General features: G+C 47.0%; 1 protein-coding gene across 1 annotated transcript in view; it reads right to left on the bottom strand.

The window, feature by feature from the left end:
• Window positions 1–3,461: 3,461 nt before the first annotated feature.
• The window catches only part of UTP4 (UTP4 small subunit processome component), a gene marked incomplete at its 5' end in the record, with an annotated part of 69,834 nt that continues 46,469 nt past the window's right edge, over window positions 3,462–26,826 (bottom strand). The window contains 5 exons of the mRNA XM_082269744.1: window positions 3,462–3,635; window positions 10,896–11,006; window positions 22,332–22,517; window positions 23,400–23,495; window positions 23,587–23,693. Of these exons, the coding sequence (XP_082125870.1) occupies window positions 3,519–3,635; window positions 10,896–11,006; window positions 22,332–22,517; window positions 23,400–23,495; window positions 23,587–23,693 (617 nt within the window). The 3' untranslated portion in view covers window positions 3,462–3,518. The remainder of the gene's footprint in view (window positions 3,636–10,895; window positions 11,007–22,331; window positions 22,518–23,399; window positions 23,496–23,586; window positions 23,694–26,826) is intronic.

The raw sequence follows: 26,826 nt of genomic DNA, 5'->3' as shown, positions 1-26,826 counted from the left end.
TACAGTAACAGTGCATATTTATAGCACTGATTACTGTAGTAATGTCACTGGTACCCCCAAAAGTGTCAAAAATGTCAGTCAGGGGTCCAATCTGTCCGCCATTTTGTCACAGTCCCGAAAAAAAAAAAATTGCAGATCGCCGCCATTACTAGTAAAAATAAATAAATAAAAATTACATAAATCTTAGTTCGTAAACGCAATAACTTTTGCGCAAACCAATCAAAATACGCTTATTGTGATTTTTTTTTTACCAAAAATATGTAGCAGAAAACAAATTGGCCTAAAATGTTAAAAAAAAATTTAGATTTTTTTTTTTGAAAATTTCATATAAAAAAAAGTGAAAAATATTGTTATTTTTTCAAAATTGTTGCTATTTTTTTTGTTAATAGCGTAAAAAATAAAAATCGCACAGGTGACCAAATACCACCAAAAGAAAGCTCTGTTTGTGGGGGGAAAAAAAGACATCAATTTCATTTGGGTACAGCGTCGCACGACCGCGCAATTGTCCGTTAAAGTCACGCAGTGCCGAATCGCAAAATAGGGCAGCCAAATCCTCCGGGGCTTAAGTGGTTAATGACATCCCAGTCTTAGTCTGTAGGGTTGAATATTGAGTTGGCCCACCCTTTGCAGCTATAACAGCTTCAACTCTTTGGGGAAGGCTGTCCACAAGGTTTAGGAGTGTGTCTATGGGAATTTTTGACCATTCCTCCAGAAGCGCATTTGTGAGGTCAGGCACTGATGTTGGACGATAAGGCCTGGCTTGCAGTCTGCGCTCTAATTCATCCCAATGGTGTTCTATCGGGTTGAGGTCAGGGCTCAGGCAAGTGCGCCAGTCAAGTTCCTCCACCCAAAACACATTTATCTGCACAACAATTTTCAGCACCAATTTTCATCAAAAAAAAAACAACCAATTTATTGGGGGGTGGAGGACAGGATCTCTTTATAGGCACAATATAGTTAAACATAAAAGCTTTGACTAGCTCAGGGCACAATGCTTGCCTCCTGTGGCTGTGATCCCGGTTATTTTTATCCTCTGCCTACCTTTATCAGATAAATCCCTTTAATTGCTTCTTTCTTTATTTCCTGGAAAGCTCTGAGCACGGGAAAATAGAAGCCTGGTTCTGCACTCAGCAGCCACATTCACAATTATTGGAAGAGGACTGGAAAGGTTGCACAACACAAAACTACCTGGCAAAAGTCTGCACTCCCAGAAGAGCCTTTTGCTACATCGGTTATCGAATTTAAAAAAAAAAAACACTTAACTTAGCCCTCATTCACACTAAGGACGGGTTTGAAATCATGCGAGTTTGTGAGCAATTTCATAAAGATCTGTGCAGGTTCCTGCACAGATGTCTATTGAAATCGCCCCCCGAAGTCACCAAAAGTAGTGCAGAAACTACTTTTGGGAATCGGTGCGGCACCGCAAAGGGTTAAATCCCATGTCAAATCGGCCCGATGAACACGGGGGCTTAAAGGTAAATAAAAGGTGAATGAAAACCATTTTTTTTTTTGTTTTTTTTTAATCGGCGAATACGAGTACCGATACTTTCGGTCAAGCACTCGCCGGTACCGAGAACTGATACTTCGGTGCGATTTGCATCAATACGAAAAAAAAATTGCCGCAATGCCAACAGGAATGCAGTGCGATTCCTATCTGAATTGCATGCAATTTCCCCCACTGTGTTTTTGTGTAAAGGGATTAAAGCGCCATCTAGTGGGCAGTTTACAAAATGTTACAACTCACAGTTCATACCTGGCCATATGCAAAACTATCTACGTAGATGTCCTGGTCCGCCGAGGATAGTAAATGAGGGCTGCTGGAGGAAACGTTCTGAGACCCCATAGGTATAGGGCAGAAATGATATCAGCTTGGGGGCGGACCGTCTCTACATCTCCTCTAGCCTTGTGAGCACCTCCAGGGGCCCTGATTTGCTATGTACTGCGAATTCTAACATTTTTTTAAACTGCCCACTAGTTGGCGCTTTAATCGCCTTCTATACCAGGGGTCTTCAAACTATGGCCCTCCAGTTGTTCAGAAACTACAATTCCCATCATGCCTAGTCATGTCTGTGAATGTCAGTGTTTTACAATGCCTCATTGGATGTGTAGTTCTGCAACAGCTGGGGGGCCGTAGTTTGAGGATCCCTGCTCTATACCCACACACGTGGGGGGAAAATAGTTCTATACCCACACACGTGGGGGGAAAATAGTTCTATAACCACACACGTGGGGGGAAAATAGTTCTATACCCACACACGTGGGGGGAAAATAGTTCTATACCCACACACACGTGGGGGAAAATAGTTCTATAACCACACATGGGGGGAAAATAGTTCTATACCCACACACGTGGGGGGAAAATAGTTCTATACCCACACACGTGGGGGAAAATAATTCTATACCCACACACGTAGGGGGAAAATAGTTCTATACCCACACACGTGGGGGGAAAAACACATGCGATTCGGGACTTGCACTGCATTCTTGTTCAAATAGCATGCAATTCTTTGCAGCGCGATTTGCGCCCATTCATTTTGTATGGACGGAAATCATACTGCAAAGTATCAGTTTCCGTATCTGGAGAATTTGGCCGAGTACCGATACTTACTCAAATGCTTGGTATCAATACCATAACGGTGCATCCCTAGTAGCAATGTACTCCTTCCAGGCAGTAATGTCTTCACTATAAAACCTTTAAATATAAGAATATGCTGTAGGTACTTATACTAGCTTTATTTAAATAAAGTTAGTATAAGTACTTGACTGTCCTAATATAGGCATCCTGTGATCCTTTGTCCAACTAGGAAAGGAGAGAGGGGGGGGTCACACACTGAACTAATTAAGTCTCTACTGCTTTGCCTCATGCATTCAATGTAATATTGTGAACATGCTTATAGGACAGGGATATGCAAACTGTGGCCCTCCAGATGTTGCACAACTACAAGCCCCATGAGGACTAGCAAGACTGACAGCCACAAGGGGGACACCCAGAGACAGAGGCATGATGGGACTTGTAGTTTTGCAACAGCTGGAGGGCCAGAGTTTGCATATCCCTGTTATAGGAGGTCAGGGGCACAGTGATGGCTTCATTAGCCTGCTACTGCTCCTTCACTGTCCAATCAGCATAGTGCTTAGCTGCATTGGAGGTCACAGACCTGGGTATGCTGTCTGCATTTGGATCACATGACTGGCTGAACAGAATTTAAAATCTTTTTGCAGATAAACCAGTTCAAATATACATATTTCATCTGTGTGTTTAGCTGTTTGCCTAAATTCAGCTTTAAAAGAATAAGAACACTTGAAAAGTAACAACAGTCATTTCCTTATAGTTGGATCCACTAGAAGTCGGATTTGTCATTGTCATTTGTCAATTCGCTGTCCATCCCATGTCAGCGTTTTCTTCCCCACACAGCTGAGGTCCTTATAAAGCCTTTTAAACCACAGGTGTCAGTCAAAGTGACAATAAACCATGAAGACAAAAATATATAGAATTTGTAGAAAAAAAAAATAAAAACAATTTATGTTCCAAATTTCTTCTGTTTGATTGGAGGTGGCAGCTGTGCCTGAATGTCACTGAGTGTTCTTTCCACCAGAACCAACTCGCCGTTCTCCAACAAGTCCATGAACAACAGTGGCTGCGAGGAGTCCAAGGATTCACAAGGAGGGGGGCGGAGCATCAGAGAGAAAAGAAGAAAAAAGGAAAATTAGTCCATTGGTATTTTCATTTCTGTATATTAGAAATAGACAGTAATCACATTTACTAATTCAGAATGCGGGGTGCAGTTCTGGCGACCCCAAATACAAAAAAGATAATGTTATGATGGAACGACTTCAGAGACAAACTAAAACATATCAGGAGAGACTGGAAGAACCTAAAGTGGAGTTCCGGCCTATTTTGCAACTTTAGTGATTCCTGGAGTGCTCGCTATGCTGATCAACAATTGGGCGATTTTTTTCGGGGGTCCCTTACCTTATTTTCAGGGCATTTTTGATTGTACTTCCTCCTTCTCCCCCCTCTGTGGCCACGGCCACCGAGATCATTTCCGCCTTTGCATTGCATCCTGGGAGCTGTTTGTCATCACTCCCAGGAGGCTGGAATCAGGAAGAACTCCCAGAACACTCCCTGGAATCAGGAAGAAGGGCACAGCAGATTACACTGCGGCTTCAGATGCCCACATCCAAGATGGCCGCGCTCAGACAGCGTTTTTAAAAGTAAGATTTTGACTAAAATCCAATACTATACACCTTGTAAGTATGAGAATAGCGGTTCTGTAAAGGGCGATGGATTAGTATTATTGGGGTATTTTCTTAGTTTAAAAAGGTATTTGAGGCCGGAACTCCGCTTTAAACCCTTGACGACACAGTGACACACATGTGGTGCCCAGGAGGTGGGCTTTAAAAGGAGATGTATGGGATTACTTCCCCCCCCCCCCCTTCATACATATACCTGCGCTAAATTTGATGAATATATGAAAATATATAATATATAATAAACACATGTGATGTTAGATAATGTCAATGAAATACATCTAAAACATTCAATTAATGAACCAAGTGCACAATAGAGTAAACATATACAAATTAGTTCTAGGATCAAATAAAATAAATTAAATGAAATGAAAACAGAAGTGAAAAATAAATGGTCCAGTGCACACAGCAATTGAATATATGCACAGCTATAATAAATATAGCGCAGCCAGGTATAGTAATAAGTGCAGAGGTGCAAAATACAAAGAAAATAAAAAATAGTGAAGTCCCAAAATATTAGGAATAAAATATCAGTGTAAAGAAAAGATGTGAAGTCCTCCACCATAGCAATGTTAAATTGTTCCTCCGCGGTGCGTCCGTTAATAAGACAAGCCCATACGCTTACCAGATGTTGGTAAAAAGTGTGCCTTTCAATCCTCAATGGGTCCAGGTGAATAGACCACCAAGATGTAGACTGGCTATGAATCGGTGTTCGATGGATGCAACCTTCAAACGCCAATGAGGCAGTATGGGACACAAACGGCTTCCACCGCGGGGTCAGCATATATAAAAGGCAAAAGCCTTATTGGCTGTAGTCCCGGCTTTGCTTTTATTTCAGTACCTTCTTTTTTGCACTCCTGACAGTCTAACACCAGAATGTAGGCCTGGAACCTCTGGATACTGTCCACACTAACCATATATCAACAAAGTCAGCTCCCAACAATAAGGTATAGATGTCTATCCCTTCCAAGGGGCGTATCGCTCTCCTTTAAGGACCGAGGCTGGATATAGCAGTCTCAAATGAAGCTCCCCAAGATGGAAAGGAAAAGTGGCCAAAAGTGTGTTACCCTTATTAAAACACTTTATTTAAATGTGATATTGCACTTACATGGCATCAAATGGATAAGACAAGGTTCCTGTAGCAAAACGTGGTCGCCTGCAGCGCGGTCCACGTGGAGTGATGGCTCCCCCCCCCGTCACGTTTATCCTTACTAGGCGTCAGCTGGGACTGGAGCAGACTATTCTAACTTACCTAGGTGGATGCAGTATCGGTCCGATGCTGCATCTGTCCCCCGCCGTCTCGGCACTGAGAACAGAGCGATCCAACACCGCCGATCCCTCGGTTCTGACAGCTCCCCGAGCAGAGAGCTGCTGACTGTCAGTCACCGCTCTCTGCTCTGCCGTCTCCTCACTTATTGGAGCGCTGAGCTCTGGAGGGGCGGGGAGCAGCCGGCTCAGGCTCTCAGTGGTTCACATAAGGCGGAGCCAGGTGTCAGTCACTGCCCCCTCCTTGCTCATTGGAGCACTGGGCTGTGGAGGGGCGGGGAGAAGTTGGCTCAGTCTCTCAGTGGCTCACATAAGGTGAAGCCAGGTGTCAGTCACCACTCTCTGCTCTGCCCCCTCCTCGCTCATTGGAGCACTGGGCTCTGGAGGGACTTGGCAGTGAGCGGCTGGCGCAGGCTCTCAGCGGATCACTGAGAAGCTGAGCCGGGTGACAGTCCAGGTACCTGGTGGATCCCGACTCCGTGGTCGCAATGCCGCGGTGCCTGGACCAACATCTGTGATACATGTGTGGACTTCAGACCGCTCTCTGCTGAAAACGGTCAAAGGAGTGCAAAACATACTGCACTCCTGTGATCCACAGGAGATCGCTTGGCTGTACATCTCCCTTAAGCCTGGATGATACATATAGGTGTGCTTATGTTTGTGCTGGGAACTTGCTGCACAGCACATTCCCAGCAAAGAGACCAGGCTCCCACCCAAAGCCCCGGGTCCCAGTTCTTGGTCACCAGATTGCTGTGGCTATCACAGTGATCAGTACTGGTGCAGCCGGCCCATGTGTTTTCTTTCTCCTCTGAATGGAGAGAAAGGTAAACAGTATCTTTCTCTCCTCGCCAGGGGGGGAAAAATGTAAACAAATGTGTGTAATACTAATATCAATAATAAAAGAAAATAAAAAATATAGCTAGAGCAAGGTTTGATCAAGGTCCGGGGTATGCAACACGTTGATTGCGGGAAGCCGACAGGTAGATCATGATCAGGGCTGTGCCAAGCCGTTCCCTCAGCCTCCACCGCTCTCCTTTTAATAGTAGGGCAAAGTGAGATGAAAAACAGTGCTGCATGGAGGGCGGGAGCACGGCAGCTTCTTTAGTTAACTTTGCAAGTTAACCAGCTGGTGATTGGGTGCTAAGCAGTCCTAGCAACCAATTAACTGCTGGTTTACATGAAAAGTTAACTCTGGCAACTCCAGCCCTCCATTCAGCACTGTGCTGCCTCTCACTCCGCTCTGATGTACAGCCGGTGTAAAGGTAGGAGAGAGCTACCCACATCCGAGAGTGTATGGTGAACACAGAGCAAACAGGACACTACTGTGGGGGGGATCGCAGAGGGCAGTACTATGTGTGTGGGGGGGGGGGGGGGGTCCAGAGGAAACTACGGCAGGGGAGGGGACAGTGGACACAATTCTGTGTGTGTGGGATGCAGAGAACAGTGAAATGAGGGGGGTGCAGAGGACATGTGTGGGGGATGGTAAAGGATACTACTGTGGGGGAAGGGGGATACAGGACACGTGTGTGCGTGGAGGAGGGGGCAGAGGACACAACATGGGGGGGGGGGGGACATAGCACATTACTGGGGGGTGGGAAATGATATGAAAGGGGGAAGAGAGGACACTACTGTGGGGGCTATTTATTTATTTTCTTCAAAGGGAGACCACAACGCACAGCAGTCAATCAACCAGTGAAGGACATTTAACATTTCTGGAATAAACAAAGGTGTATACCCCCCAAAAAAAAAAAAATAAAAAAAAAAAATAAACTATATATATATATATATATATATATATATATATATATATATATATATATATATATAAACGCAAAGACTCAATGGACCAACTTGGGTCTTTTATTGCCATCTTCTGTGTTTCCATATTTATATGAAGTGTCCCAAAGTACACGGGAAAACTGAAATTTGAGGTTTTGGGTAGATGCTGGAGAGGTAAAGTGTGGGCCAAGCCAAAACTTTTAATTTTATTTTTGGATACAGTGGGGAAGAAGTAGAAGAATTGTCTCATTATTGGCAGAGAACACGAATTCTGGTGTCTAGAGATGACAAGCACTGGTGTAGAGAATGTGACACCACCGATTGAAGCAGTATGGCACATGTGGCCACCTCTTCACCCAAAAGCAGTGCATTTATCTCCTCTTCCACGACAACTCACAGTGCCACTAAACAGACACTACAAGTGCTTTAAGAAGAGGTCTTCTGTCTGGGGTATTACAGCTATCCAAGACTTCATTCCAGAGATTTCCAACCCTTCTCCACTCTGTCCAAATCACCCCCCCCCTCCCCCTCCAAAAAGAAAGAAAGAAGAAAAGGCTTCAGCTGGACGGACATACAATGTCGTTTGAGTTCAGAGAGTATCGTGCTATAACTAAAGCCTTAGGGCCGAAATGCGTAAGCTCTTTTACCTTGTAGTGAATAGAGACTATTTGTATGTGGATGCTTCGGGTTGCCATCTACATATCTTTGCTGTCATTACTGTATAAGTGAATAGGAGACACTCACAGCCTGACCCCAGATTTTTCCAACCCCTTATTGTCGGTTGTTGGGAATTCGAAGTGAATGCTGCAACGTTTACCGAATCTGGCTGAACATACCTCTCAAATCACCTAAAAGTTTACTATTCTAGTGATTACATCTCTCAGGAATCCATACTAAAGATATTTGGCCCTTCCTGTCAGACCATTACTTTATTTTAACACAGCTTACCAGTCATTAGATGTGGTGGCTGCATTCCTTTTCTTTTCTTAGGCTTATTTCCCCCTCTGTTTTTACCTGGTGATCTGGCCAGTTACACCCTCCTATATTAGAGTGCCCCCACCCAGGATGAAGCAGAACAGGGGGCACCTTTGGACAGCAGCACTGTCAGTCTGGGGAAGGGGAGTGTTGGATGTACTAGCAGATCTAAATACGCTAACAAATTGAAGCAAAACTCCAGTGAATACTTTATAAGCAGTTACAGCAAACCCTTTAGAGATAAAGGTTTTACATAAATAAATAAAACCCCTGTCGGTGTTAAATTGTTTGTCTTCTCTCTAATTGATACATTCTGCTGGAGAGCTTGTTCTTTTGAAAAAAAACAGATTTACTGGCTGGATCACCGGGTAAAAATAGAAGCAAGCAAGCCTAAAGCAGAAAATCAATGAAGTCATCACAGGAAATGGTAAGCAATTAGTGATCGACCAATTATCGGCAAAGCCGATATAGCGAGGGTCGATATGCACTTTCCCCGATATATCGGAATCGGTCTTTTGATTTACCGATATTTTTCCGGAAAGTGCTGTACTGGAGTGATGCCTGCAGCTAGAGGCATCACCCCGGTACCAGCGTCCATAGCCGATGGTCGGCTATCTTGTAATGACAACCGATGCGGCTGAGAAGCTGCTCGGCTGTAATTCCAAGTAGCGGAGGGGACGTCCCCCCCCTCCCGTGGCTTGCCCAGGTCTCCTGTCCCACCGGGAGACCCAGGCATCCTACCTTCACCGCTGCCATCTGACCGGGTCTCAATTTCTTTGAATTCGGCGGCGATGAGTACCCAGAAGTGATGTCATGACGCCCAATTCAAAAACTTACAGCATTCAAAACAGCCAAACTTGGCGTTTTGAATGCTTTTAAGTGCAGAGGAGGGGTTTGGGGTCCTTTAGACCCCCCAGATCACTCCACCACAGTACCTGTAGACATAAAAAAAAAAAAACATATTTTTTTAAAATGTCCGAAAATATCGGCCGATACCAATATCCGATGACCAAAAAAATCGGTATCGGCAGTAAAAAAAACTATATCGGTCGATCACTATAAGCAATATAATAAAATGCTAGCTTTTGGGTTTTAAAATCGCTTTAAGGTTACATTGTGCATGTATAGTGTTTTATGCAAAGGATTTATCTGTAAATGCCCCTCTTGTGTAGACAAGCAAAAGCCATGACTGCTGGGTCCTGCCCTGACTTGGATGTAATGCTAGCTGCCCCAGAGCTGTCACTTAAGTGACACCTTATAGTAAGGGAAGCCACCTTGCCATTCCAGCTGTGGTGAAACTAAAAATCCCATAAGGCATTGCAAGACTCTGGCAGTCACAGGCATGACTCCCAAAGGGCAAGGTATGATGGGATCTTAAGTTTCATAGCAGCTGGAGTGCCGAGGTTGCCTACCTGTGCTCTTATAGAAGTGGCGGCTGGTGCTCCATCAGTCAGGGGGGGGGCGGCGGGCGGCAGATGGACCCCCCATCACTCCAGCGGCAGACAGACCCCCTCCCCTGGACCCCCCTTCAATCAGTCCAGTGACAGACAGACGGACCCACCCCCCAAGCAAGTTTACTTACCTCGGCGGGACTGACAAGTGGGAGCTTCCCCCCTCAGTACCCATGTTCCCTCTCAGCGGCTGTCTCCTCCCTCCATGGCCAATAGGATGCCTTCTCCTTTCGGCCAATCGGGAAACAGGTCTAAGGACCCGCTTCCTGATTGGCCGAGAGGAGAATCAGTGTGGCAATAGCGAATATTAATTCACTATTGTCCCACAACTGGGTGGGCTCAGGGTGTAGTGCTCTGCGCCCCCTAGCCCACCCTTTTTTGAAGCCTATTAGAGCCTCTGGCTCTAATCACGTGCTTTAAAAAAAAAAAAAAATCCCCCATTGGAATCCATGCATCTGGCGCACTGCATGTAGATTAGGGGGCCGAACGCATGGATGGGGGGGGGGGGGGGGACGGCACTCCTGCGCCCCTAATGGACGGGCTGCCACTGTCTTATAGTATACCCACTCGATCTTCCACCATCAGCTATATAAAATGTTATATAGGGAGGTAAGGGGGAGGGGTGGAGAGGCTGGGCCAGCACAGACAGCAATCGGACACTCCCAAAAAGGAGAGGGCTATGACATGCAAGTAAGGAGAGAGCTGTGCTAGGAAAAGGACTCTCCTGGAGTAGTCACATTTTCTAGCAAATTCAAAGGCCCAATGCAAGAAAATAAAAATATCATTTGTGTAAAAGGAAAACTGCTGCAAATAACCATTTTTTTCTGTACTTTTGCCTGCAATTTTTTTAAGCTGCTGACAGGATCTCTAAGCTAAAGCACAGCCAAGAGTTTTCAGCAGAGGTTTACTAACATGAGTTCCATCGCTAGCTAGCAGAGCGGAGTTTTAGGAATTTATTATGTGCTTGCAATGAATTGGCTCTCCCACACCTACCTTTATTGATAGGTACTTGATAGCTCCATACCCACTCAATGCTGAATGATAAGGTACAATGTGTATTACTTCTCACCAGTGTGAGCCGCTGTGCCGAGATGCTACATGCATATATTAATAAAAAAAAGAGAAATATGCGCAGCATGCCATGCTGGCATCAGTGTGAATTAGATGAGGTCTTACCTGATATTTTCTGGTTATTTTAAAAGCATGTGCATGGCTCATCCGCGCATCGACTGAGAGCTGCTTCAGCGTCCTCTGGTTGACCAGGATGGTCTTGTCGTCTGGAAGAGGCTGTAAAAAGAAAGAAAACCTTGTAGAAAAACCAGAAAACAATCAGTGGTACCACTCTAAAGATGATGTTGAGCCATGGGCGCCGTATGTTCTTTACTTATTTAGTTCTGATTATTTTGCAGTCATGTAATCCTACAGGCAAGGCCCATGCCACCCGGCATACCCACAGGCGATACCTTACAGACCTGTATAAGTGTACTAGGTCCTCGCGGCCTTTTGTGTATTTCACTGACTCAGTCATCAGACCCCCTTTACAACACAGCCCCCCCTTTATATCAGTGTCCTCAGTTCCTCTTCACATTACAGTACCCCTTTACAGTGCAGTCCCCTTTACATCACAGTGACCCTTTACATTAATGTAACAGGGACTGCTCTGTAAAGGGGGCACTGTAATGACAAGGGGGGTTATAATGTAAAAGGGACACTGCAATGAAAGGGGACTGCTCTGTAAAGGGGGCACTGTAATGACAAGGGGGATGATAATGTAAAAGGGACACTGCAATGAAAGGGGACTGCTCTGTAAAGGGGGCACTGTAATGACAAGGGGGGTTATAATGTAAAAGGGACACTGCAATGAAAGGGGACTGCTCTGTAAAGGGGGCACTGTAATGACAAGGGGGGTTATAATGTAAAAGGGACACTGCAATGAAAGGGGACTGCTCTGTAAAGGGGGCACTGTAATGACAAGGGGGGTTATAATGTAAAAGGGACACTGCAATGAAAGGGGACTGCTCTGTAAGAGGGGCACTGTAATGTAAAGGGGATTGCACTTTTTACAGCGCCTCTTTCCAGTTGAATGGTTTTTATTGAAATTTTCAAAAAAAAATAAAAAATGAACAGGTTACATGTACAAAGAAGTATTTGATAACCAAGTTGAACATTAAAGCAGAGTTCCAGCCTAAACACACACTCACCTGTCCAACGGTCCAGCGATGCGGCCACCCGAAGCCTCGCTCTTCTCCCTCTCTGCTCTGCGGCGCCGGCATCACTGGTGTGGGCACCCCGGCTGTGACAGTTTTCGGCTTCACAGCCAGGTACGCACTGCGCATGCGTGAGTTGCGCTACGCGTCGTGATTGGCCGGCAATCTTCTGGGACCACTGACATGTCCCAGAAGATTGCAGGGAGGGAGGGGGAGAGGAGAACTTTCGCTCAGGGCGCCGCGGCGCTCCGAGCAGAAGTGGGAGCGGGTACCTGTCAAAACTAGGTACCCGCTCCCCCCCCCCCAAAAAAAAAAAATGACATGCCAAATGTGGCATGTCAGGGGGTTAGAACTACCTAAAGCGGAAGTTCCACTTTTGGGTGGAACTCTGCTTTAAGTAAAGGGAGGGATACAAGAACTTGAGCAGGTTTACACATTACAATTATGAAGTACAAGCAGTGCCATCTAGTGTTCATAAGCGAGTAGACATGCAAGTGGTCAACAGATTACAGTGCCTCAGTGCAGTCACCTTTATATTACAGTGCCCCTAGCAATCACAGCCTCCTCCATCACAGTGCCCCTGGAGTCTGCCCCCCTCCACTTTCCTCTCTAATATCATACTTCCCATTCCAATCTCTGCCTCCCCTGCACAGGACTCCTACCATTGGCAGGGCAGACAGAGGCTGTGCTCTGTTAATAATTCTGATCACAATTATTATAAAATTCACTTTAGTGTGTTTTTACTGAAATGTTATGTTCCCTAGACCTTTGCGGTAATAACGTGCGAAGTAAAAAATTGGAGCTACCACTATTTTATTCTCTAGGGTGTCTGCCTTCAGAAAATCTATAATGTTTGGGGGTTTTGTGTATTCTTCAGGCTGAAACTGATTTTTTTAAACGTGTGCAAAAAACAAAAAAACGGTTCTGGCAGCGAAAAAGGTTAAATTTTCTTGTCACTGTGGTCAAAAACGAATGTTGCTATGACCCCAGTAATAATTATGATGAAAAATAGGGCTTTCATCTGTTCAAAAAAACGAATGTTGACGTAAGCAGATGAAAATGGATGTAAGTGAATGATCATCCATTTACATCTGTTTTTCCATAAGAATGCAAAGATGTCTGATTTTCATTCGTCTACAGATGGATGAAAAATGGACAAACGGACAGCATGTGTGAAAGGGGCCTGCCCTTTCACATAATTGTAATGTGTAAACCTGCTCAAGTTCTTGTATCCCTCCCTTTACTTAATGTTCAACTTGGTTATCAAATACTTCTTTGTAAATGTAACCTGCCCCGCCTGCCTGACAATGTCATCCTATCAGCAGGGCAGGCAGCAGGAGGAGCTCTCTATTCTGATCTGCAGCTCCTCCTGCCCTGCTGATTAGATGACATTATCGACAGAGTTTGCGGAGGAGATGGGAGAGAACACACAGGCAGAGCCGCACAGCAAGAGGTGAGCGGCAACCACAGTCTATGATAGGCCCGTGCGGACCACAGTCGTCACTCATTTCCTGCTGTGCGGCCCAGTCATCAACCGGTGCGGCACAGGTCCAAGGCCCAGGGGTTGAGGCCCCCTGCTACAGGGATTGCCAGCACATTATTCAGGCAACATTATGCTGGTGTCATTTTTCACTAATTTTTATTTTTTTTTTTTTAATTCAAGAAACAAGTTCATTGAGATGCCAACAATTTGCACAAGATTTCAGGTGCATACAAAACAATTTTTCACTACTTTTAGTAGAAAACTCAAAGCCCACATGGGACATCTGCCTGCACACGAGGACGGATGGTTTTAGTGTAAGGGTTGGAGTGAAGGAGCCGTTCATTTTTACATTCCTGACCCACAACAAGCATGCAGATTAGAAAGTCAGAACTCCTGATCTGCAAACTTATTTCAGGTCAGTGGCTCAGAGTACTGAAGCCATTGGATGAACATAAAGGATAAGCAAGTGGCACTTTCAAAAGATAAGTTAAAGGCATGGTGGATCTGTTTTTCTTACAATACAGGTTTTCTTTAATGAGGCAAATCTTGCCCATTTAGGGCAAAGTGCTGGCAGTGTATGTGCAAAGGAACCCCCCACACCCAACCAATGTGACAGTGCTTGGGTAAGGCAGCCAATCTCTAGGCCTTAGCACTGTTGCATGACCAAGGGAGTAACTTCATTGCTTCTCCTAGTGTCTGCCACCAGCCAACACTGGCACAGGGCAGCACTGGCAAGGCGAGTGTCAGTGGGACAGGGAATGGGCAAGGTGACATTTTCACTTTAAATTAACATGAGATTCAAGATGAATTGTACATCACCAGCCATTTGTTACAGTTTTTGAAGGTTTAAAAACCAACTTAGTAGGGTCTGTTCCACACTATCCTCCCTCCGCTTAGCTGTTAGAGAGTTAAACCAGACCAGAATAATGATTGAACCTCAAAGTTGCAGTTAAAGTTATCTGTCCCTTGTCTGTGTGCTGGGGCTGATACCTAAAAAAGCCAACATCCAGGGTATAAGTGCAGCGCTAATAAAATGATATAAAAATTACAAAAAAATTCTCATCAAATATGAATGCACATGAAAATAAAAGTCCATAGAAAAAAAGTGAAGAATATATATTCCAGTGATCAAACAACCATTCTCCATAGAAAAGGCACCACAAGTCCCAGCATGCATAAGAGCCCCAATCTTCCCATGTCTTTCGTGAATAAACATCAACACTGAAAATGAGGGAATGGCCGCTTACCAGAATCAAATGTCTTCCAAATGAATGGAAAAGCCTACAGTGCAGAAAAGACCTGGGAAGATTGGCTCTTTTATGCATGCTGGGACTTGTGGTGCCTTTCTATGGAGAATGTTTGTTTGATCACTGGAATATTCTTCTTATATTCTTCACTTTTTTCCATGAACACTCTATGGACTTTTATTTTCATTTGTATTCATATTTGAAGAGATTTTTTTTTGTCATTTTGTATCATTTTATTAGCGCTGCACTTATTCTTTAATTTTCTGTTTTGGGTTTTTTTCTATTGGCCTGTGCTAGCAGCTGTTTCTTTTATCACTTGATTGTCATAATGTTTTATATCTAGCGTGGATTTCCTTTGATATAACATCCAGGATGTGTTAGACTGGAGAAACCAGCACACCAGCATTTAAAAACACAAAAATAACAGGGTACAATAAATGAGAGCACAATATTCTCTACTCTGCAGCAACATGACCTTTAATGACATTCTTTACAGAAGCGGATGGAGCGGGGAATAATTAAATCCCTGGTCAGGTTTTTTTTTGCCATTTGTTTCACATTGGGGAGGATTCACTTGACTTCCTGTCCTGTAGACACAACAGGAAGTGAGAGAAAATAGGTAACTGATGGAAAATTAAAAGCTCATTGTTGGCTTACCAGGTCTTGTTCTGGACGGTGTCTCTGTATTGCCGTCTTGGTAGAGGCAGGACTTTGCTTCCTCAAGTCAGAGCCTCCAGCAAGGACAACAATGAGCAGCACAGTAGTGACACCACAGGAGTGCCTAGGCATGCTCACATACCAGGAAGTACACGGATATTGTTTTAGGAAGAAATTCAGGACAAATAGGTGCATTCTTAAGGTACACTTAGCCACAATAAGCACTTTTAGGCCTCTTTCACACGGCCGCTCCGGTTTTTTGCTCCGCTGCGGGACTTTTTTCTTTTTTTCACGGAGCGGATGACACTTGTGTCATCCGTCCGTATGTCCGCATATCATCCCATCCGTTTGCGGATGATATACGGACATAATGTATGTCTATGGGCATTGCGGAAGTCAGCGGATGACACCGCTGACATCCGATTTTGCTTCCTTTCCGTTTTTTGAACGGAGGAAAAAACGGAATTTTTGTAAAATCTTACCTGTAAAATTCCTTTCTCTGAGTCCTCCGACAGTCGCCGCCTCTTCATATTCGTCACATATGGGGTATTAGACTTTGCTCCGAAGGAGTAGCTAGGCAACAGAATATGTTAACAATAAAGCTTTAACATATCCCACCCTCAAGGGGTGGTCCCCTCAGTCAATACCCTCCTACTTCCTGCAACCATATCTCAGTTTTAGTGGAATAGCAGTAGAGTATACATACAAACCCCAAAAGAGGGGCGGGGGCGGCGACTGTCGGAGGACTCAGAGAAAGGAATTTTACAGGTAAGATTTTACAAAAATTCCGTTTTCTCTTACGTCCTCCGACAGTCGCCGCCTCTTCATATTCGTCACATATGGGGACGTCCCAAAGCAGTGCAAACATGAGGGGTGGGAAACGCATCCGCGCCGAAAGGCAACGCAGTCTCCACATCAAAGAAAAGAACCTTACCAAAGGAAGGAACTAGCTGGGCAACAGCAAAAATAAGTGCTCAACAGGAGCAACAACCCAGGAAAAGACAAAAAACCAGGGGATACAAAACTTATCCCAACAGCCAGGAGTCCCCAACAAGGGACCCTAGGGAACAGCCGCACTAAGAACCTTGCGGCCAAAGGAAGCATCCGCCGATGCCTGAACATCTACTTTGTAGAATTTTGTGAAAGTGTGCACGGTCGACCAAGTCGCCGCCTTACACACCTGGGCTACAGAAGCCCCATGACGACAGGCCCAAGACGTACTCAGAGATCTAGTAGAGTGCGCCTTCACAGGCACAGGGGGAACCTTCCCCTGCAAGGCATAAGCCTGTTCAATGGTCTGCCTGATCCATTTGGCAATGGTAGAGGCGGAAGCCGCCATGCCCTTCCGAGGACCCTCTGGAAGAACAAACAAGGAGTCCGTCTTTCGAAAAGACTCAGTCGATTTAAGGTAAACCCTAATCGCTCGAACAACATCCAGAGAATGCAATCTCACCTCCTTAGGATGTTTAGGCTTCGTGCACAACGAAGGCAAAACAATATCCTCGTTAAGATGGAATTCCGAAACTCGTTTCGGCAGAAAAGAAGGATTAGGTCGCAAGACCACCTTATCCAAATGAACAACCAGGTACGGAGACTTGCAGGACAAAGCCGCCAGTTCCGACACTCTGCGAGCCGAAGTGATCGCCACCAAAAAGGCGACCTTTTTGGACAACATAGACAACGAGATCTCCCTGATCTGTTCAAAAGGAGCACGTTGTAACACAGACAGGACTAGATTCAAGTCCCAAGGGGGCAAGGGATCCCTCCTAGGAGGAACCAGATGCCGCACACCCTGAATAAAAGTGCCAACCAAGGAGTTGGAAGCTACGGGACGTTGAAACAGAACGGCCAGCGCAGACACCTGACCCTTTATCGTAGCCAGCGCCAAACGCTGATCGACACCCGTCTGAAGGAAAGACAGCACACGGGAAACCGAGTACGTGCGGGGTGAAAACCCCCTGGACTCACACCAGGCAAAATAGGCCTTCCAAGTACGGTAATAAACCTTTCCTGAGGAAGACTTCCTCGCGTTGATCAAGGTATGAACAACCTCTGGAGAGAGACCCTTCTCCTTCAGGACCTCGGTCTCAACAGCCAGGCCGTCAAAGCCAGCGACTGTAAAGCAGGATGGTAAATCGGTCCTTGAGACAGTAGATCGTCCCGAAGAGGCAGACGCCAGGGGGCGTCGACCGCCAGATTCACGAGGTCTGCGTACCAGGACCGGCGAGGCCAGTCCGGTGCCACAAGAATCACCGTGCTGCGTTCCGAGTGTAACCTGCGAAGGAATCGGGACAGCAACTGAATCGGTGGAAACGCGTACATCAGCCTGTACTGATGCCACGGGGCCACTAACGCGTCCGACGCGTCCGCCCGAGGGTCGCGCGTCCTTGCCACGAACCTCTTCACCTTGTAGTTGAGGCGAGACGCGAACAGGTCCACATCTGGAAGACCCCACTTCGCGCACAACATCTGGAAGACAGCCGGGTGGAGAGACCATTCCCCCTGATCCAGGGTCTGGCGACTCAGATAGTCCGCCTGCCAGTTCTCCACTCCCGGAATGTGAACCGCCGTTATCGCCGGGACATGAGTCTCGGCCCAAGACAGAATGTCGGCCACTTCTCGAGCCGCCCGGGCACTCCTGGTGCCCCCTTGGTGGGTGATGTAGGCCACCGCCGTGGCATTGTCCGTCTGCACCCGAACCGGGCAGCCCTGCAGCCGGTCCGTCCAGCGATGAAGACAGAGCCTTATCGCACGCAATTCCAGAATGTTGATCGGGAGGGAAGACTCCCCCTCCGACCAGGTCCCCTGGGCGGACAGAACGCCCAGAACACCACCCCAGCCCGACAGGCTGGCATCCGTGGTGATTATCGTCCACGAGATCGGACGAAACGACTTGCCCCCGGACACCAACGGGGACTGGAGCCACCACAGGAGGTTTTCCCTGGTGCGATGACTCAACGAGATCTGAAGATCCAGAGATTGAGGTCGCCCGTCCCACTTGGACAAGATCTCCGCTTGGAGACCCCGCGTGTGAAACTGCGCGAAAGGAATCGCCTCGAAAGCCGAGACCATCAATCCCAGACATCTCATACACGTCCGCAGAGACGAGTTCGGAACGTCCCTGAGGGACCTGACTCCCTCCTGAAGAGTCCTGAGTTTGTCTTCCGGCAGGAAGACCCTCGCCTGCACCGAGTCCAGTATCATTCCCAGATAGGGAAGACGAACCGACGGACTCAGAGTCGACTTTGGAACATTTATCGTCCAACCGAACTCCTGCAGAGTTTGCATCGTGACAGACAGGTCCTTCTCCAGACCCTGACTGGTCGCAGACCGAATCAGAATGTCGTCCAGATACCCCAGGACAGAAATGCCCTGGGCTCTCAATAATGCCAGAACCGGTGCAAGCACCTTGGTGAAGACCCGCGGAGCCGAGGCGAGCCCAAAGGGCAACGCCACGAACTGGTAGTGATCCTCCGCAATGGCAAATCGAAGGTATCTCTGATGACCCTCGAATATGGGGATGTGAAGATACGCATCCTTCAAATCGATGGAGGCCATGAATTCCCCCGGAACCAGGGCAGCCACCACCGAGCGCAGGGATTCCATGCGGAACTTGCGAACCCGCACAGAGCGGTTCAGAGCTTTCAAGTCCAGAATTGGACGAACCTTGCCCTCCTTTCTGGGCACAGTGAACAGATTGGAATAAAACCCCCGAAATCTGTCCCGATGAGGCACCGGAACCACCACTCCCTGAGCCCTCAGGTCCCGCACCGCCAGGCGCAGATCCCGCAGGCGCTCTGGAGACAGTTGTAGATTTGAGGGAAAAAATCTGCTCTCTGGCCGAGAGAGAAACTCGATCTTGTAACCAGATCGAACGATTTCCAGAACCCATCTGTCCCGCACACGGGCCAACCAGGGCTGAAGAAAACCGAGCAAGCGTCCCCCCACCCCAAAACTGGGTGAGGGCGCCCCTTCAGGCCGAACTGTTATGGGCCGCAGGTCCGGATTGGCCGGACTTCTGTTTTCCAGACCAGGGCTTCTTCTGAGAGCCCTGGCCCTTGAACGGTTTGCCCTTGTAGTGCGGCCGAAAGTCACGAAAGGACCCCTGAGGGGGCCGAAAATTAGCATGCTTCTTCCCAGAAGCCCCCTTAGCCTTGGGGAAATGGGGCAAGAGAGTGCTCTTACCCCCAGTAATCCCCTTAATCAACACATCCAGGGACTCCCCAAAAAGGCGAGACCCATCATAAGGCAGATTGGCTAAGGTTTTACGTGAAGATTGGTCCACCGACCAACATTTCAACCAAACCAGGCGGCGAGACAACACCGCCACGCTGTGCACACGCGCGGCCAACGGAATCAGGTCCAGGTCCGCATCACACAGATACATGACACCCTGGTGGATCTGATCCACCATATCCAGGGTCGCCGCTGAGGCCGAATCGGCCACTAGGACGCGCCTAAGCATCTGCGTCCAACTTGCGATCGCCTGGGCCGCCATGAGAGAAGCAAACAGAGCCTTAAGCATAGAACCCGTAACAGAATAAGTATGACGGGCAAGAGACTCCAGTCTCCTATCCGTGGCATCACGGAAAATAGGGGATCCCTCTGCCGGGATCGCAGTGGCTTTGTTCAAAACCGCAATAGCATGATCTACTGGCGGAGGCACACACCACCGTTCATCAGTGGCAGGCGAGAAAGGATAACGCAGCTTAAATTTACTTGGTACCGCAAAAGGCTTGCGCAAATCGCGCCATTGGTCCTTAACAGCGCGCTGAAAATCAGCATTGCAGGGAAAGACCTGCGGCGTCCTGCGTTTTCTCTGCGTCCCATAAGCCGCCAAGGCAGCTGGGGGACACACCTCGTCCTGCAAACGTAGCGTCTGCTTAATGGAAGCAATCAACTCATCCATGATTGCAAGCTCTTCAGGCGAGCCAGGGGGAGAATTATCAACCCCCTCAACTTCAGCCTCTACCTCAGACCCCACTAGATCCAGAGAGGAGCGGGACCCCGATAGGGGGGTCCCCGCCAGAACAGCCCCATCACCTTCACCCTCAGAATCAGAGGACAGAGCAACTCTGGGCCGTTTAGTAGATTGAGCAGCCACCAGCATTTGCACCTGTGCAGCAAGGCCAGCCACAATAGTGGCCAAATCCCCCCCTGGGGGGGAAACAGCGGTCCCCTGGCTTTCCACCAAGACTGTGGGAAATTTGCCCTCCTGAGAATCCATTGCCCCTGTATGCCAGACAACCAAGGGTTAACTGCCCCCTTACAGCAAGCGCGGCAAGCGCAGCCCACCGCACCACACTCAGGCACAATGAGACCCCCACAGGGAATATACAGACTGAATACAGGCAATGGAACACCGGAATAGAAGGATAAAACCTGAGGAGACTCCGCTGCTGCTGCTGCCTCGATCGGTGCTTCCAGGAGAGAGGAAGTGATGCTGCCAGGGCGCTCTATGTAAGCCTATGGAGGCTACAAGAAAATGGCCGCCGTGCATGTAAACCATGCGGCCGGAGCGGGCGCCGGTAAAATGGCGCCGTTTGGCGCCGAAATCGCCGCTCCACAGTGCATAAAATCACACACAATATCATCCCATAATATGGATACATGTTAGATCGCCGCAGCGATCGCTGTATATGCCCCAACATGCCATTAAAAACATGCCCCACAGCACACAGCTCCTCACACTGCCCAGCCTGACATACTCAGTGTCATACAGCTCCCCCCCCCCCTTGCAGCCCACAGCATGCAGCCGAGAGATAGGGAGACAAGCAGTGTGATTAAAGGCAGGTTACACAGTCCCAGACTGAGACCCCCCCAGACAGACAGGTCCCCACATAGATACACTTACCTCACATGGCGTGGGGAACCCGCACAGGCGAACAAGCCGCTGCACATGAGGCAGGGAGAGTCGCTACTCAAGACGCACACAATGGCGGTTCAGAAACCGCACAGCGTCCGGTGAGGTAGCCACCTCACCAATCATCCCTGCACCGAACAGGGATGGGTCGTTCACCGTGCCAGGAGCGTTACCTGGCTGAACGCTCGATGGCAGACTGGGAAGCCACTGACCCACGACCTGCGACCAGGGGGATCAGCCCGAGACCCAGTCCGCATGATCCTCTTCGTCCGAAGAACTAACTAATGCTGACAAAAATAACAGCTAAGTAAAGGTAGAGAGAAAACTCAAACAAAATATCAAAAAGAAGAAAGAGTCTGGGACAAAAAGTCCCAGCACAGAGAGAGCCAGCCACTCCTGACAAGCTAGACATTAAAACTGAGATATGGTTGCAGGAAGTAGGAGGGTATTGACTGAGGGGACCACCCCTTGAGGGTGGGATATGTTAAAGCTTTATTGTTAACATATTCTGTTGCCTAGCTACTCCTTCGGAGCAAAGTCTAATACCCCATATGTGACGAATATGAAGAGGCGGCGACTGTCGGAGGACGTAAGAGAAATAGGGTTCTGTTCCGTTCCAAAAAACGGAACAGAACTGAAAGGAGGAAAATCGGATGTCAGCGGATGGTATTCTGCTGACATCCGCAATGCCATTCACTTACATTATGTCCGCAAATCATCCGCAAAAAATAGGATGATTTGCGGACATACGGAGCGGCCGTGTGAAAGGGCCCTTAGATGTTCCCTATGACACAGCATATCTTTACTTTTTAAATTGAGGTCAATTTACAGATTGACAGGGCAAGTGGAGTGATTCATCTGAAGCAGGAATACCTTTCATTTTCTAAACTGTATAAGGCAAATATTAGCCAAAGGGGAGGATTTACTAAAATTAGAGAGTGCTAAATCTGGTGCAGCTCTACAAAGAAACCAATCAGCTTAATTAAAAATGCTGAAGCTAGAAGCGGATTGGCTACCATGCAGAGCTGCACCAGGTTTTGCACTCTCTAGTCTTGGTAAAACAACCCCAAAGTCTGAACAAGCGCTGCCACACAATTTAAAGGTTTATTTCACATAAACAAAGCCTGTTTAAAGACCAATCTGAAATGCACTTACTAGAGACTTGTCAATGACGCAAAACATATAATTATCATGCAGAAGGATGTCCTTTGATCTTGAGGGGTTAAATGCGATTCCCATGATAGGCGTGTCCCGATCCAGCCAATCGCGATGAAGACCATGTTGGAGGACTTTCCTACCCCAGTCTGTGTACTTATTTCGAGAAATGCTGAACTCAAGCACCTTTGGAGGGGGGAAAAAAAAAATAAAGTGACATGTGAAAAAAAAAACTATAGACACAATGGGGGAGATTTACTAAACTGGAGAAAGCAAAATCTGGTGCAGTTGCGCATAGTAAACAATCAGCTTCCAACGCCAGCTTGTTCAATTAACCCCTTGATGGTGGTGCCTCGCAGCCCTTTAAGGGGTTTTAGATGCTGGGGGGCAGGGTGGAGTTTATAATCATATGACCGCTGTGGCTGCCTGCCTGTTACATGATCTGAAAGCTTCCAATCGCTGATTGCGATCGGGAGCTTTCTGTTAACCGGCATAACTGTGCTGAGAGCGTGCTCTCGGCACAGCCGAGTTTGCAATCTGGTACGCAAATATGTTGCCTCTCAGCACCAAGGCCCACCCGCCAAGAGGTGGCATATTTAAATACCAGCAGCGCCAAGATGTTAAGCTTTCACAATAAAACCTGATTGGCTTCTCTGCAGAGTTGCACCCGATTTTGCATGCTCCAGTTTTAGTAAATCAACCCCCAATACGTGTGCTTTTTTCAATAAACTGATACAAACAGCCATAATAATAGGCAAGGTGTAGCAAACAAATGCAACCTGGTCCAAGTTTACTGCTGTTGGATCAGCAAATGGTGATTTTAGTGTTCAATGTATTGTCCAGTTTTCACACTTTTCAATAAAACAGTGTTTTCAAAATATACTCCAAAATATTACAAAGTTTTGTTCTAGGATAATAAAATTACTCTTTACTGGCCAGATTAAGACCAAATAACAGGTCCGCCTAATAGGATGATAAAGAACACTTATATTAATTTGGTTTATGTACAATACTTTAAACCTGTGAAAACAGATAAAACAAAATGTTTATTTTCAGGAAAGAACCTACCTGCTGGTCTGCATAGGCGATCACCAGGTTATTGGTGGACGGGTGGATACTTATTGCAGTCGGGGGAGAGTTGTACTGAGGAACAGAGCACATATACTGCAGAAAAGAAGGCATTTATTAGGATTAACCTCAGTGCGAATACTTACGTAAAATCAAAATACAAATTTTAACTTCCGTCCACACCTACCTTTAGGTCTTTCACATTATAAATGTCAACTTGAGAATTAGAAGAGGCTACCGCTAGTAGGGACCCATCTGAGCTGGCAGTCAGGAGGTGAACAGGATGTGAAGAAGCTGTTAAAAAAAAAAAAGCAATTGTCTGGTAAATGCATTGCCATCCAAAATTTTAAATTCACAATCCCATCTTAATGACTATTTCTAATAGGTTTTAGTACAAAATTAATATCATGTTCTCCCTTCTACAGAACCATCTCAACGTCCTGCCTGCAGAACCATCTCAACATCTCGTTGTCCTGCCTGCAGAACCATCTCGTTGCCCTGCCTGCAGAACCATCTCGTTGTCCTGCTTGTAGAACCATCTCGTTGTCCTGCTTGTAGAACCATCTCGTTACCCTGCCTGCAGAACCATCTCGTTGTCCTGCTTGTAGAACCATCTCGTTGCCCCGCCTGCAGAACCATCTCGTTGCCCCGCCTGCAGAACCATCTCGTTGCCCTGCCTGCAGAACCATCTCGTTGCCCTGCCTGCAGAACCATCTCGTTGCCCTGCCTGCAGAACCATCTCGTTGTCCTGCTTGTAGAACCATCTCAACATCTACAAACCCAATTCCAAAAAAGTTGGGACACTGTACAAATTGTGAGTAAAAAAGGAATGGACTAATTTACAAATCTCATAAACTTATATTTTATTCACAATATAATATAGATAACATATCAAATGTTGAAAGTGAGACATTTTGAAATGTCATGCCAAATATTGGCTCATTTTGGATTTCATGAGAGCTACACAATCTAAAGAAAAATGGGACAGGTAGCAATAAGAGGCCGGAAAAGTTAAATGTACATATAAGGAACAGCTGGAGGACCAATTTGCAACTTTTTTGGTCAATAGGCAACATGATTGGGTATAAAAAGAGCCTCTCAGAGTGGCAGTGTCCCTCAGAAGTCAAGATGGGCAGAGGATCACCAATTCCCCCAATGCTGCTGTGAAAAATAGTGGAGCAATATCAGAAAGGAGTTTCTCTGAGAATAATTGCAAAGAGTTTGAAGTTATCTTCATCTACAGTACATAATATGATCCAAAGATTCAGAGAATCTGGAACAATCTCTGTGCGTAAGGGTCAAGGCCGGAAAACCATACTGGATGCCCGTGATCTTAGGGCCCTTAGATGGCACTGCATCACATACAGGAATGCTACTGTAATGGAAATCACAACATGGGCTCAGGAATACTTCCAGAAAACATTGTCAGTGAACACAATCCACCGTGCCATTCGCCGTTGCCATCTAAAACTCGATAGGCCAAAAAAGAAGCCATATCTAAACATGATCCAGAAGGGCAGGCGTTTCTCTGGGACAAGGCTCATTTAAAATGAACTGTGGCAAAGTGGAAAACTGTTCTGTGGTCAAAATTTGAAGTTCTTTTTGGAAAACTGGGACGCCATGTCATCCGGACTAAGGAGGACAAGGACAACCCAAGTTGTTATCAGCACTCAGTTCAGAAGCCTGCATCTCTGATGGTATGGGGTTGCACGAGTGCGTGTGGCATGGGCAGCTTACACATCTGGAAAGGCACCATTAATGCTGAAAGGTATATACAAGTTCTAGAACATCATATGCTCCCATCCAGACGTCGTCTCTTTCAGGGAAGACCTTGCATTTTCCAACATGACAATGCCAGACCACATACTGCAACAAAAACAACATCATGGCTGCGTAGAAGCAGGGCCGGTGCTTCCACTAGGCAAACTAGGCAGTCGCCTAGGGCGCATTGCAACCTAGGGGCGCAGCCATGAGTTGGCACTCTCTGTCCATCATGAATGATCCTTGTGAGCTGAGGGGAGGGGGCAGCATTTTAGGAGGAAGAATGGACAGAGGAAGATGCCAGGTGTCTGGGGCAGTGGCTGAACTACCAGGCCCTGGCTTTCCACCACTGTTGGGGGGGGGGGGCAAGAGGCAGGAAGGGAGCCCACAGGAGTGCTGGAGCTGAATGGTGTAAACCCTGGGCAGGAAGTGACTCTCTGCACGGAGCTGGTGGGCAGCCGTTCATTTCACTGGGTCGGTATTAAGCAGGGAGCGGAGGAGAGCTGAACCTGACACTAAGCTTGGCACTGGAGGGTGGCACCTTTACTGGAGCAGAAACGACGAGGCACCGGAATGGTCTGAGGAGGTTGGGGATTAGGGACGTTTGGAGTTCTCGGACTGCTGCTTCTCCCTTCACCAGGAGCCAGTTTGAACTGTGGTGAGCACTGTGGTCCAGAAGAGGAGCATTGTAGAAGAAGGAATAAGCAGGATCACGGTGAAGGAGGGCAGAGTGCGGGCCACTCTCTTCATACCGCCCAGTGAGTGTCCCCAGAACAGGGGATCAGGGTCCCTGGGTGTGACATGGAGGTTCCCTGGTGTGAAAGGGAATCAGGGTCACCAAGTGTGCCATGGGGGATAGGGGTCACCAGGTGTAACAGGGTTTCAGGGGTCACCAGGTGTGCAATGAGGAATTGGGGTCCCTGGGTGTGCCATGGGGGACTGAGGTCCCCAGGTGTGACATGGAGGAACATCAGGGTGCCCAGGTGTGACATGGAAAAACATCAGGGTCTCTGGGTATGACATGGAACATCAGGTGCCCCTGGTGTGACATGGAGGATCATCGGGGTCCCTTGGTGTGGCATAGAGGGACATTAGGGTCCCCAGGTGTGACATGGAGGAATATGGGGGTCACTGGGTATGACAGCATAACAGAGGAGACATCAGATCAGGGTCACTGGGTATGACAGAGGAGTTTTTAACCCCTTCGCTTTTTATTTTTTGGGGGCGGGGGCACAAGTAGCTGGTCTTGCCTAGGGCGTAAAATAGTCTAGCACCGGCCCTGCGTAGAAGGATCCGGGTACTGAAATGGCCAACCTGCAGTCCAGATCTTTCACCCATATAAAACATTTGGCGCATCATAAAGAGGAAGATGTGACAAAGAAGACCTAAGACAGTCGAGTAACTAGAAGCCGGTATTAGACAGGAATGGGAGAACATTCCTATTCCTAAACTTGGGCAACTTGTCTCCTCAGTCCCCAGATGTTTGCAGACTGTTATAAAAAGAAGAGGGGATGCCACATAGTGGTAAACATGGCCTTGTCCCAACTTTGAGATGTGTTGATGTCATAAAATTTAAAATCAATTAATTTTTCCCATAAAATTATACATTTTCTCAGTTTAAACATTTGATATGTCATCTATGTTGTATTCTGAATAAAATAGTAAA

Source organism: Pelophylax lessonae (genome assembly GCF_965119305.1).
Source record: "Pelophylax lessonae genome assembly, chromosome: 10".
In the NCBI taxonomy this organism is placed as follows: domain Eukaryota; kingdom Metazoa; phylum Chordata; class Amphibia; order Anura; family Ranidae; genus Pelophylax; species Pelophylax lessonae.
The sequence above is the reverse complement of the archived record's forward strand: the minus strand, read 5'-3'. Positions and strand labels throughout refer to the sequence as shown.